This window comes from Mercenaria mercenaria, chromosome 4 (assembly GCF_021730395.1).
Source record: "Mercenaria mercenaria strain notata chromosome 4, MADL_Memer_1, whole genome shotgun sequence".
Taxonomy (NCBI): Eukaryota; Metazoa; Mollusca; class Bivalvia; order Venerida; family Veneridae; genus Mercenaria; species Mercenaria mercenaria.
In genome coordinates, this window is record NC_069364.1 from 6691521 (window position 1) to 6704772 (window position 13252).

General features: G+C 34.7%; 1 protein-coding gene across 2 annotated transcripts; it reads left to right on the top strand.

The window, feature by feature from the left end:
• The first annotated feature begins 1703 nt into the window (after window positions 1-1703).
• Window positions 1704-11705, top strand: LOC123550919 (uncharacterized). 2 transcript variants are annotated; one of them, XM_045339419.2, is made up of 5 exons: window positions 1704-1942; window positions 2852-2934; window positions 7646-7833; window positions 9885-10023; window positions 11375-11705. In XM_045339419.2, exons 1-5 carry the CDS (start codon window positions 1843-1845, stop codon window positions 11516-11518), a joined length of 654 nt encoding a protein of 217 aa, XP_045195354.2. In that variant the 5' UTR covers window positions 1704-1842; the 3' UTR covers window positions 11519-11705. The 2 variants fall into 2 exon arrangements, with proteins under 2 accessions (XP_045195354.2, XP_045195355.2); XM_045339420.2 differs by lacking the exons at window positions 1704-1942; window positions 2852-2934 and adding an exon at window positions 7265-7404.
• Window positions 11706-13252: the final 1547 nt, after the last annotated feature.

The following is a 13252-nucleotide window of genomic DNA, read 5'->3' on the forward strand; positions in this document are numbered from 1 at the left end:
TGAAAACACACTTTTTCTTCAAGGTCTATTGAAACTCACTTTGCACTGAAAAACAAGCTGTGTCAAGACTTTGCAATAGAAATTATTTACTGTTGTTTGTTGTTCTTTAAAATATCTAATACAATTAAAATGTAGATTAAAACCTGGTGCATGCTAAATACCTTTTATTGTTGATATATTTTTGTGTTGTATTGTGTGTCCATATCATTCTGTGATATGTAGTTTGTACAGCACTTTTGAACGTTTATTTTATAGATGAAAAGAGCGCTATAAAAATCTGGTAAATAATAATACTAATAATATTTGGGTGCAGTCTTAATATGTTAACAGCTAATATAACACGACATAGGCACTTTGGGAGATCATCACAAAAGTTTTATTACTATTTTAAACAAAATGTATACAATTTGAATGATTATAGCATTGTATGCTAAAGGGCACAAGTTTGTGATGTGTTTCAATATTATGCTTAAAGTATACACTCAGAGACTCAGGAAGATGACGCAGTCCTACGCAAAATAAGAAAATGCACACATGCGCATGCGCAAAAACACATAAATGGGCCATGCCCGATTGTAAGATTTGCGACAAATTGTATTTAAATCCAAATGGATGTATTCGTTTATTATTCTTCATCTTAGTCCACATGATAATGATGGCTCAGTCATCATAACTATGTCGGGTAACTGAGCCATTTTGGACATTCATCTCATTGCGTTTTCCGAAAACATCAAAATAGCGTTTCAGATACTTTTGCTCGAAATGTGATATTAATATGTTTCCAATAACTGAAATAATATTTGAGAGATGCTGCCATTTGTTTGCAAGAAACAAGCTTCATAGTTCTTAAGTGGCTCAGTTACCCAAACTTCCCCTAGTTGTTTAATTTGGAGTGAGTGCCTCAAAAATAAGAAGAATTGTTTTAATTTTGTTTTTTGTTTGATGTTTTTTTTTTCGTTTTTTTTTGTTTTTTTTTTTTTTTTTTTTTTTTTTTTGCTCGTACCGGCAGATATACAGTACCCATTTTCCCACACTACCCATTCGGATATAATTGTTTCGTACAGTTAGTTTTTTTAAATGTGTTATTATATTTCAACCAAGAAAATGATCCAATGTTTTTTTAATTTTTTGCCAGCACCTACGTTCTTTTTATTTCCTTTTCATTGCAATGTTTAAAATTGTGAATTACTGAATAAATTCTGAATAATGATTCCAAGAACGGTTTCACTTGTTTTACACGATAGCTGAAACAATGGAAGCTCATACGCGTTTTTTTTAAATGGTGACGTACAAAAAAAATGCATGCCTACGGAAACACTACAGCTTAAAACTCAGTGCATTTCGTTGGAAAGTAAATTAAGTCGGTTTTCGTGCATCAAAGCGGAAATGCATTTTAATTGTAAATGATAACAAATGTGCATGCTTATATAATCTAAAACTGATTGTATAGTTCTTGTTGGTTTATTTTATTTCCAACACTTGGCATTAATTTTTTACATATCAATCAAACTGCAATTATGGTTATATTACGTATCATACTATTTAATCAATGACCGTTTAGAAATTTACATAAATGATGACGACCGACTAATTTCCTTTTGCAATCCATAGACCGTGAATAGTAAACACAATCTACGCATAAATTACTGTTACTGTCATTATTTGTGTGCAAACGTGATTGATGAGGTATTTAAACGCTTTTCGCACTTACGTAAATATAAAAAAAAAACGTGGAGACGACGCCAACGGTAACGTGAACATAAATAAGGATGGTAAAGGCCTGATTTAAAGTGCCAGCAGTATATTTGTTTCGGATATTCGTTAAGTGGCAAGACTGCGACAATGTACACGTTTATTATTTTAGTTGGATTTTGTTTTTGTTGCATTTCGTATGTTTGTAGTGTTCCTGTTGAATCAAACAAGAAAAACTGTGATAAAAAAGGTATGAAAATAATGTTTTTCCATCTATCTAACTAAAAAGGTCTGAAAAATATTTTCAGTATAAGTATAAAAATAGATTTGGCAATTAAATAAGTTATTTGTTTCAATGTATTTATATTGCATCGACTTTTAGATGACATATTTCTTGAAAATTTACTACGATTGATATATGAGCCGTGCCATGAGAAAACCAACATAGTGGCTTTGCGACCAGCATGGATCCAGACCAGCCTGCGCATCCGCGCAGTCTGGTCAGGATCCATGCTGTTCGCTTTTAAAGCCTACTGTAATTAGAGAAACCATTAGCGAACAGCATGGATCCTGACCAGACTGCGCGGATGCGCAGGCTGGTCTGGATCCATGCTGGTCGCAAACCCACTATGTTGATTTTCTCATGGCACGGCTCATATTTATGTATTTATCTCTTTCCCGTCGGGAGTTGCGCCAGCTGTCACAGAATGCCAGCAAAACGTCAAATCTGCCACCATTTTAAGGTTACCAATTACACGCACTTTATTATGCCGTTAAAAAGTTGCTATTCATTAAGTTTGAAGACGAGTTTACTTTGTTTTAGTTGACAAGCAAATTGTGATTGTGATTAGGTGTTGTTCAAGATAAGAGCCGCGCCATGGGAAAACCAACATAGTGGCTTTGCGACCAGCATGGATCCAGACCAGCTTGCGCATCCGCACAGTCTGGTCAGGATCCATGCTGTTCGCTAACAGTTTCTCTAATTGCAATAGACTTTGAAAGCGAACAGCATGGATCCTGACCAGACTGCGCGGACGACGATCTATTAAAACGCTATGTCTTGTTATATTAAAATGGAAAACTCAATTTATTTCATTTCCATATGATTCTATATGATTCTACAAGTTTCTATAGATTGTTGCTTTTTTTTTTACTTCAGATTTGTACGCCGTTTGTAACCTGGTTGCCAATCCAAACCTACCTAGCAAGATCAATGGCACGCTGTATTTTATGCAACCAGTGGTGAGTCAAATCATATACGTTTTAGACTGTGTACATGTAAGAATTCTAGTATACTGTATATGATAAGGATGTGTAGTATTGAATTTATAACAGGATTTTTGGAGTTTCGATGACCATAAATAAGTCTGTATTAGCCGCTAAACTACAATTCTGTATAATGAATATTTTATGGCCACTAAGTTTTTCAATTCTAACACCATTATTGTGTCATTTGAAACTTTTATTTCAAATTTCCGGGTGGTTGATAATTTTATCAAGGTGCCTTCGTGGTAAGATATTTTCTGTGTTATATCTAGTTTTACAGCGACAAGTTTAAGAAATATCTTATGTGTATGTCTTTTATAATCCAATTTGTCAATGAATGTGCAGTGATTTATAATATATGTATTAAATGCCTTTTATGACATACACATATATGACACAAACGAAAATTGAGAGAAATGCATTCCAGACAGCCTAAAGACTTTTTGTGAAATTTTGAATGATTTAAGTGCATGCCTTTAAAGCAAAATGCCAGATATACATGAGTTTTACGAACATTTTTTAATTTCAACCCTTGTAATGGCAATAGCGAATAAATTAATCATGAAGAAGCCAGTCTTATTTCCGAGGACAATACTTTAAATGCACCAATCAGAGAAAACGAGACAACAAAAATGATTAATAAATGCAATAACTATAATTGCCTCGCCGCAAGATTATATTTATGATAAATACATACATATTAAAAGCAAAAAGTCTATAATGACACCTATTTATTAAATTGTTTAATAAGAAATTGACAGTGGTATTTTGCCAGAAAAATGGCTTATCGGTACTATAATACCAATATAAAAAGGGGTTCGCAACTAGACCCGGCGAATATTAGCCCCATTACAATACTAATTTGTTTGTGGAACTTATTCACAGCTGTTTTAAAAGAACGTACAACTTTATTTCTTTTACAATTTTGACATTCTTTAAAAAATCAAGCCGGATTTAGATCAGGATTTTCAACCACAGACCACATTTTCACTCTGAGACTTCTGAGATCCCCCTCCCACCAAAAAAAACTGTTTTGCTCGTATATTGATTTTACGGCCGCGTTTGACAAAATTTTGCGCGTAGGACTATGGAGCAAGCTGTTAAAAATGGAATAAACGAACAACTTATGATGTAATTTTCAATATGTACGCAGATATTAAATCATGTCTTTTTTCTCCCCATTTTTTTTTTCAAAAGTTTCAGTGGTGTACGACAGGGAGAGAACTTGTCCCAATTTTATTTTCAATATATCTCAATGATCTGCAAGATCATTTTAATAGAAAAACACCGGCATTGAATTAGATCAAAGTAATGGCGGTATCAACATATATCTCAAAATGTTCATATATGCAGATCATAGAACTATATTAGCAAAAAGGCAAAAACTTTCCAAAATTTGTTAAATGATTTTTATCAGTATTGTAAAACATGGAAATTAACAATCAACTTGCAAAAGACAAAAATGATTATCTTTGGCACCTGCAAACCTGAAAACTACAACTTTACTATAAATGGCGAAACAGTAGAAAATGTGAAAGAGTACACATATCAAGCTATACTCTTTTTTTTCCTCGGGAAGATTTCTAAACGCGCGAAAACAATTAGTGAATCAAGTGAAAAATGGTTACATATTCTACTGAGCTGCGGTGGCCTAATGGATAAGGCACCTGCCCCGTAATCGGGAGGTCGAAGGTTTAAGCCCTATCAGAGGCGTGTATAGTTAATGAAGAGAAACCAGTTGGTGAGCCGCCAGCTAGTTAAATAATGGTTACCGATTGCCTACCTGCCTGGTGCCTGGCATTAAAAATAGGAATCGGAAAGTAATGTTGTTCAATGTATGTAGGTGTCTTATAAGCCAGCTTGGCTGGCCCTTTCAGTAGGGGTGACACCATAATAAACAAACACTTTTTTATTTTTATTCCATGTATGCGAAAATCTAATATTAACTTGCCAATAGATGTACAGATGAAACTTTTCGAGCAAACTATAGTTCCTGTATTAACATATAACTGCGAAGTATGAGGGTTCGAGAATTTTGATATAATTGAAGAAGGTTCATACTGACTTTCTACGTAAAATTATCGACAGCAAGAAAAGTACTCACTTATATAAGCTATATGGAGAACTTGGCCGAAATGTTACAAGTTCCTGCTGATTTCGGCGGTACATTTTGAATGGCTGAATCATGTCAAAAATATTTTGGATTTATCAGGAAACACATATTTTTGGATTAACAAACTTTTGGAAAACTTTAAACCTCAAAATGTAGGTCAACTAATTAAAAGGAATTAATATGATCTATAATTACAAAAGTTTGATGGGAGTTTAAATAATTTCTGATATTAGCTTAGAACCCTACCTTACTATTCTTCCTAAAACAAAAGACTAGTACTATTTCATTTTAGAACAGGTAGTCATACCAATAGAGTCAATTCAGTTTTCCCTTTGAGGAAAGAAAGTGAAAGTTATGTTCAGTGAACGATGTTGGCGACGAATTTCAATATCTTTTTAAATGCCCATTTTTTTTCCTACGAAAAAATGTGATATATTCCAAGAGCGTTCTACAACAGGTCAAATATAATTAAATGTCTCCGAAGCATTCGGTGTATTAAAAAAACTTAAGTGCAATTGTGTCGTTGATAATAAATTATTTCCGAAAAATCAGTAAATAATTTGTAAAAACACTTACAATCATATCATATATATCAAATAGGCTACAATCAGTTTTATTTTTGTTGTTGTTTTTGTTTTGGGTTTAACGCCGTTTTTCAACAATATTTCATTCATGTAACTGCGGGCAGTTAACCTAACCAGTGTTGCTGGATTCTATACCAGGACAAACCTGTTTTCCGCAAGTAACTGCCAACTTCCCCACATGAATTATCAGAGGTGGAGGACGAATGATTTCAGACACAATGTCTTTTATCAAATCGTCACGGAGAACATACGCCCCACCCGGGGATCGAACTCGTGACCCCGCGATCCGTATACCAACGCTCTCCCTACTGAGCTAAGCGGGCGGGCTACAAACAGTTTTACATCAAGTATGGTAGCACTAATCTCAATGCGCATACACATATTTGTATTTGAAATTTTTCAATGAACTGAGTCGATGACAGGTACTACTTCCGCACGATAGTTTAAACGACAGCATGTTTATATTATTGTCTGATTGATATGGTTCTCATGCATCGTTGAACTCGAGAAGGTTGTCAATGATTGAAGTTAAGTACATACTTTAATGTTATACAAAAAATTTTCTGTATTGAAACGTTTTAATGAAGAAAAACCATAATTATCAAACATATTATCGTTTGAGTTATCGTGCGTTATATATTGAAACTCCTAACGAATCAAAATTCATAGTTGTGTCTAATCTCGGATTATCTCCCCTAAAACGATTGATCAAAATGTCACCGTCAATAGATGGCATGCCTTTAAGTACATCATGCTTTTTCCGTGATCTTATTCTCCTAACAGCTAAAAATATGAAGTTTATCAATTTGTATTTGTGATATTCTAAGTTTGTAAATTGTATCTTGGTATGTTACATATAATTATGTCTGTCAGACCAAAGACGTAAAAAATGTACCAGTAGCTCCCTTGCTTGGCGCTTAGCATTACAAGGGAAACTGGCCTCTTCTTTCATACCCTCGTGGCGATGGATTCCATCAGGAATGAGGTATCGAGAGTGATTAATATAAATAGTAGAACTTCTTCACAATCGACCTAAAATAAATTATCTATAACTAATTATGTCCCCACATTCCGTTTGTATGTATGTATTCTGACATTAATATAAGTGTTTGTTGTTGTTGTTGAAATATAAATTTCTAGACTAGACTAGGATTCCGCAGAACACTACAACATTTCCTTGATAATCCACGTAGGTACTTAATCAAAAAGTAGATTAATGTCTTGTATACATTTAGGAGGCTAACCACAACTAGAAAGTCATAGCAGAGCATTCTATAAATCATTGTTGTTTTGTCATTTTGTAACATTATGACATCAAAATGTGTAAGATGTTAAATTTGGAGATTTATTTAAACAGGGATATGCAAATGCAAAAAAAAGTAAGAGCGGTTGTCAACCAAAATTGATGAGGTCATAATTGTCACGATTTACCGAATAATTGTATCTATTAATGTAGAATCCATCAATTTTCTGAACAAAACGACCAATCAGATGCTTTGTGTGTTTTGTGTATAATCCCTCTTAATTTCTTGTACCAAACGACTTACCAGATGCAATCTGTTAACAAAATCTTACTGCTTTATGCGCAGATAATGTAATGGTTAACACATTTGTTCTAATTATTTTTGAAAAGGAATTATTTCTCGCAAAATAAATATGTAAAAAAATGTTTACCAAAACTATACAGGGGCGCTCACTAGGTATGTGTGAACACTGAAAAATAACAAGGATCGTCACTGCAAGATGTCGGTCAGTCCATTATTTTTTCTCAGTTATCCAACTTCCATCTGAGAAGTTGGCCATTTTTCATGTTTTAAATCAATTTATCTCATTTTCGGTGTTGCAAAATACATAAATATTCCCAAAATTGAATAGTCAGCAACTGTATTAAGTATGTTGTTGTCTGCCTTAAACATTGTTGTTTGCTACTTTAAATCATTTACAAACTGCTTATAGCATGTAAATCAAATGTTAATATATTTACTTTCAGACCGCCGACTGCCGATACGATTTTTTGAGTATCCAAGTTAATATAGACAACATTCCTAATTACAATCATACCAAAAAGCATGGTATTCACGTACACGAGTATGGTGACATGACGGATGGATGTGAATCAATGGGAGGTCACTACAACCCTTTTGGGAACACACATGGTTCTCCATGGCACCCATTTAAGTAAGCTTACATTTGGATATTCATGACTCATAGTATTAAAAGATTTCTATTATTAAGAGGTTAATATACGGCTTGGTTGTGCCTTTTTGCCATAATGGCACACACCAGCTGTTCATTGATCATTGTTTTCATATTTATCATGGTGTTTTCATTTTGCGTATTTAGGCCTACAACAAATTAATAAGCAACAGTTGTATTGCTTTATTCATCAAGAATGACATTATTATTTAACATCGATCTGAAGTCAGCACCATCTCATCCTCCATAATAACGTTGTTTCTTGCCTACCTAGCGGGGAAAGTATACATTTATCCGAGTACGCGCCGGGGATAGATATTCCTGTTTTTCCCTAGGGAAAAACCTTGTCTAAAATAGCGTGCACTAAGGTGACGTCACATAGTACTGGTACCATTGTGGCGTCATAAACTTTATATATCATGTCGGGGAAATACCCAAACCTATTTGTCTCCACGATCTATTTTAAACATGATAGGCAAGAAAAATAATCTAACATGTCTGCCTGTGTAAGACAGCTGTTTTCCCTACCCTCGGGACAGCATGGATAAAAAAACCTCGCTTACGCTCGGTTTTCCATTCCACACTGTCCCTCGGGTAGGGAAAACCCCGTCTTACACAGGCAGGCATGTAAGATCTTTATATTCTTGCCTACCTAGCGGGGAAAGTATACATTTATCCGAGCACGCGCCGGGGATAGATAGTCCAGTCTTTCCCTAGGGAAAAACCTTGTCTAAAATAGCGTGCACTAAGGTGACGTCACATAGTACTGGTACCATTGTGACGTCATAAACTTTATAAATAATGTCAGGAAATACCCAAACCTCTTTGTCTCCACGATCTATTTTGAACATGATAGGCAAGAAAAGTGATCTAACATGTCTGCCTGTGTAAGACAACTGTTTTCCCTACCCTCGGGACAGCATGGATAAAAAAAACCTCGCTAACGCTCGGTTTTCCATTCCACACTGTCCCTCGGGTAGGGAAAACCCCGTCTTACACAGGCAGGCATGTAAGATCCTTATATTTATCACGTCAACGTTAGAACGTGCTGACTTTCCGGTTACTAGTACCCGGTGCCAGTATGATTATGGCGCGTGGTGCACATTGCGTTTTAACGTTTTCTGTTTTTGTTTTTTATTATTATGTAATTTCATAGTAAAGTATATAATAATATTTTATTACACCAGTACCTATAAATAGTAACACTTTTATGCTGAAAATTCTCTTATTATCGTATTGCTTTATGCATTATCACATTATCATAACTGACCCCTGTGCCATTATCGGCAATGGCTCTGACATTAGCGCGGGAAATTAATGTCCGTGAACAGAAATGGCTTCGTGACATTTCATACAGGAATCGAACAGTTCAGTTTGAGTTTTATCACCTGAAGCGTAATGTAACGTAGTTTTCGTGAATAAAACTTATTTCAATCCAGAGCTTAACTACAACCAACAAAGTTCTACTGTATTATATGTAAATGCATCAGATTTTTATATAGTTGGATGTAAACAAGTAAAATGAAAATTGGAACTCTAATTTACCAGCCTATAAAAGCTGAAAATTTTATTTTATGTCAGTAGATCTTAGTGTCCATAAAATTGCGCATTAAACTTTTAAAACTTTTTCTTACTGTGTTTAAGGTAAACATGTAATAAAGAGGTAATAATTGAGAGGGTGGTCCCTTTAGGTGAAAATGGCCCTGGGAGAAGATTATTTCCACCTTACCAGGGCCATTATCAGTAAAAGGCACACCACTTCCACGTATCAACCTATACTAATTACACATACAACGTTGTTGCTTTATTTTTCAAACAAAATTAGTCACCATAAGCTTTATCCTAAAAGTCAAGAGTCTTCCAAAATCAATATCATAAGCAAATAATATTCGGAAACGTCGTTCTTTTGTGCAGTACAGTGTTGTGTCTGTGGTGGCAGTTGAACGGAAAGGTATGGTATAAAAGGGAATAAAAGCAGCGACAGAAATGATTCACAATAGTAAAACCTGGTTTCAATGATTTGTATATTACAGCGCTCGACATGTTGGTGACCTTGGAAACTTTGCCCGTAGAGGTAGGGGCAAAGAACGCTATGGTAAAATACAGAGAAGGCACGTTGACTACATGGCGTCCCTATACGGACCTACGTCCATCATTGGTCGAGGCATAGTGGTATGTTAATACATTCATTGTTTTAGTAAAAAAACGCATAAAATAATCAAGTACGTCTGCCTGTCACACTAGAATTATAATCCTCGGATAATAATAATGGTTTGAAATTTCTAAAAAAAACCTAGAGATTGCTTTCAGTAAAGGCACTTGTTTCCTAACTCCGCTTAATTTGAGAAGAAAGCAGAATTGATATATGCAATATCCAGCCACATTACAACAAAAGTTCGTGAAACACGTTCATTTTTAAATGTATATAGAAAACATCAACGACACTGGCAATAACTCCGCCAATTAAAGTGGCCAGGGGCCAGTAGTTCTTTTATTTTGTAACTATAGTACCTCCATTAAAATGTTTATTTAGTACTTTATAGTTACATAATTATTTTGATAGATTATATCTCATCACTCTTCATTTGTTATTAAGGAAACACACTATTTCCACTGGCGTGCTAAAGAAGTGTATACTATAAGAACCATGGTCATGAACGGAAAAATATACTAAGCCATTTCAATCGCGCATTTCTCACTGAAAAAGCGCAGTTCGGTAAATCATATGGATATTGAACAAGTGGTAATTTATCTTTCATTGTGTACCGGTCACATTCCTTCAGTAGTTCTTATCTCAGAGAAATAACGCGTAGTTTGTTTCATCAACGTTACAGAAAAAAAAAAAACAACAAAAAAACTTGGATGAACTTCTCTTATGAATTCCGGTCTAGATCACAAAATTATTCTGATTGGCTGATGTGAAAATATATGTCAGACGTCGTTTATGGCTGGCTGTGCCCATGATTGCTCATTTATACTTTAGGTAACAATCATATAATTTGAATATATACTTTAATAGCATATTTGAATCTTTTTGCTCGTTGCATACCACATTGGTGTAATTAAAAGCTATGATTTGGGCCAAACTGCTTCTTATCCGAAAAGTATAAGAAAAAAGACTTGCAATTAACTATTTTATGCACTTAATCAACCTGCTCAGTCCAGAATGTATATCTGTATCGTGCTTATCGGTTTTTTAAACCAAAAATATAATAAAATGTCTTCGATTTACTCTAAAATTTTTGGTCTTCAAGTTCTGAAAATATATTCAAACGTTCATACAAAGCAAAAACATCTTAGCATTTCTCAAAATCTCCACCACTTTAGAAATTTTTATGTCGAATGTAGAAGATTGTGTGTATGTGTTTGCCTAAGAATTCCATTAATCTCGTTAACCGTCGTCAGTGTTGTCTAATGATTATAAAGTCGCCATATGTTCAAATACTTTTCTTTCTACATGCCATAACTGATCCTCTGAATAGATATTTGTTTTAATTATATAATTGTTTATTTTACGTTTCAGCTTCATAAAGATGAAGATGACCTCGGGTTAAAACCAAAAGACCCTGAGAGTCTCAAAACTGGGAACGCCGGTGCTCGCCTTGCATGTTGTGTTATTGGCACAAGCAAAACAATAGACACAACATACTTCAACTTATATCGCTGAAAATGAGTGAACAAAAAGATCATAACAAAACAAATTAATACATGCAATGCGTGCACTATGTGGTGTAAAATTCAGTAACAATATTTTTTATAGATACACAGGCAACTCACCGCTATGTGTGAAAGAACAAAATAAACATGTTAGTGTCAAAGGCCTGTATATTTTCGGAATAAATTATTAACGGTTATCAGTGTTATAATAGCTATAACTATTTACGAATTATTGTTTCTAACTTTTGAAATATTGCAGCAGATTTTTGCTATGGTTCTAACCATATGTGGGTAGGTAACACATAAACTTGAGTTTATCAGTATCAGTAAGTACTAAGAAATCACTGTTAACAATGTTATCTCCTTCAAACAATAACCTACTGTCTTCTAAATATGAAGAAAATTGTAATAGTACATGCAACTCAGATTCTATGGCAAAATGGGCATGTTCTATCACATTAAGGTAGATTTTCATAACGCCCTGTTTCCATGCTTAATGGTTCTATTCCATGTTTAAATTTAGAACGAGCTGATCTACATGAATGTGGGAATGCAATATTGTGTAACCTGATGTCCCATATGAGCTGCGCCATGAAAAAAAACAGCATAGTGCGTCTGCGACTAGCATGGATCCAGACCAGCCTGCGTATCCGCGCAGTCTGGTCAGGATCCATACTGTTTGCTAACGGTTTCTCTAATTGCAATAGGGTTTGAAAGCGAACAGTATGGAATCTGAGACTGTGCGCGGATGTGCAGGCTGGTCTGGATCCATGATGGTTGCAAACTCACTATGTTGGTTTTCTCATGGTGCGGCTTATATGTTCTTAACTTGTTACGTCCGTTGCCATTTAAAGCAGTAACCCTTCGAGGATCATTGTTCCACTGCTCAGAATACATGTTCATAAGAACCTTTAAAACATCATTTATAAATGTGTAATTGTGTGTACACCTGTAAAAAAGTAATTTATATGTCCTTATCCTTAAAGGCCAGTTTTTTACATCTGTAATTACCTTTAACTTAATGCCCAAATAAAGATTTTCTTTTCTTATTGGTTTTTTGTATCATCATAATTTTAACAACGATTCCAGTGGTTACATACAGAATATAACTGGCATCAAGCTCATTAGACCTTGAACTGCTGCATCTTGGAGTATACTTGCCAGTGCACAGGAAAACTCTCTGACATTGCTCGGTGATGAATGGCGTTTATACCTCTCTACTTGGACTTGATGTTATCGACTAGTTTTATAACCCCGAAGACACAAGTGAAGTTTCAATTCAATATCTGCATTAGTTTTGGAAATAGTAACTTGCATGTAAAACTTTAACCAGAATTTTCTAAGTCCAAAAGGGGCATACTTTGCCTAAAATACATGTCAGAGTTATGGGACCTGACCCAGTGAGGTTGGTAATTGATCTAGAAAAATAAAAAATAAGTTTCAAATCTATATGCCTTCTAGTTATAGCTGTATGTACTTGCACGCAAAACTGTAACCAGGATTTTCTAAGTTCAAAGGGGGCATAATTTGGTCAAAATGCAGGTCAGAGTTATGGGACTTGGTTCTATCAACTGTCAACCCCGAAGACACATGTGAAGTTTCAATTCAATATCTGCATTAGTTTTGGAGATGGTAACTTGCATGTAAAACTTTAACCAGGATTTTTTAAGTCCAAAAGGGGGCATAATTTGCTCAACATACATGTCAGAGTTATAAATTCAGTGAGGTTGGTAATTGACCTAGA

What these genes read in the sequence shown, in the direction of transcription:
- LOC123550919 (XM_045339419.2), top strand. Translation starts at nt 1,843, where the DNA reads ATGTACACGTTTATTATTTTAGTTGGATTTTGTTTTTGTTGCATTTCG. An exon ending in TGTATTTTATGCAACCAGTG is followed by an intron (nt 2,935 to 7,645) that starts GTGAGTCAAATC and finishes ATTTACTTTCAG; the next exon opens with ACCGCCGACTGCCGATACGA. An exon ending in TCTCCATGGCACCCATTTAA is followed by an intron (nt 7,834 to 9,884) that starts GTAAGCTTACAT and finishes TGTATATTACAG; the next exon opens with CGCTCGACATGTTGGTGACC.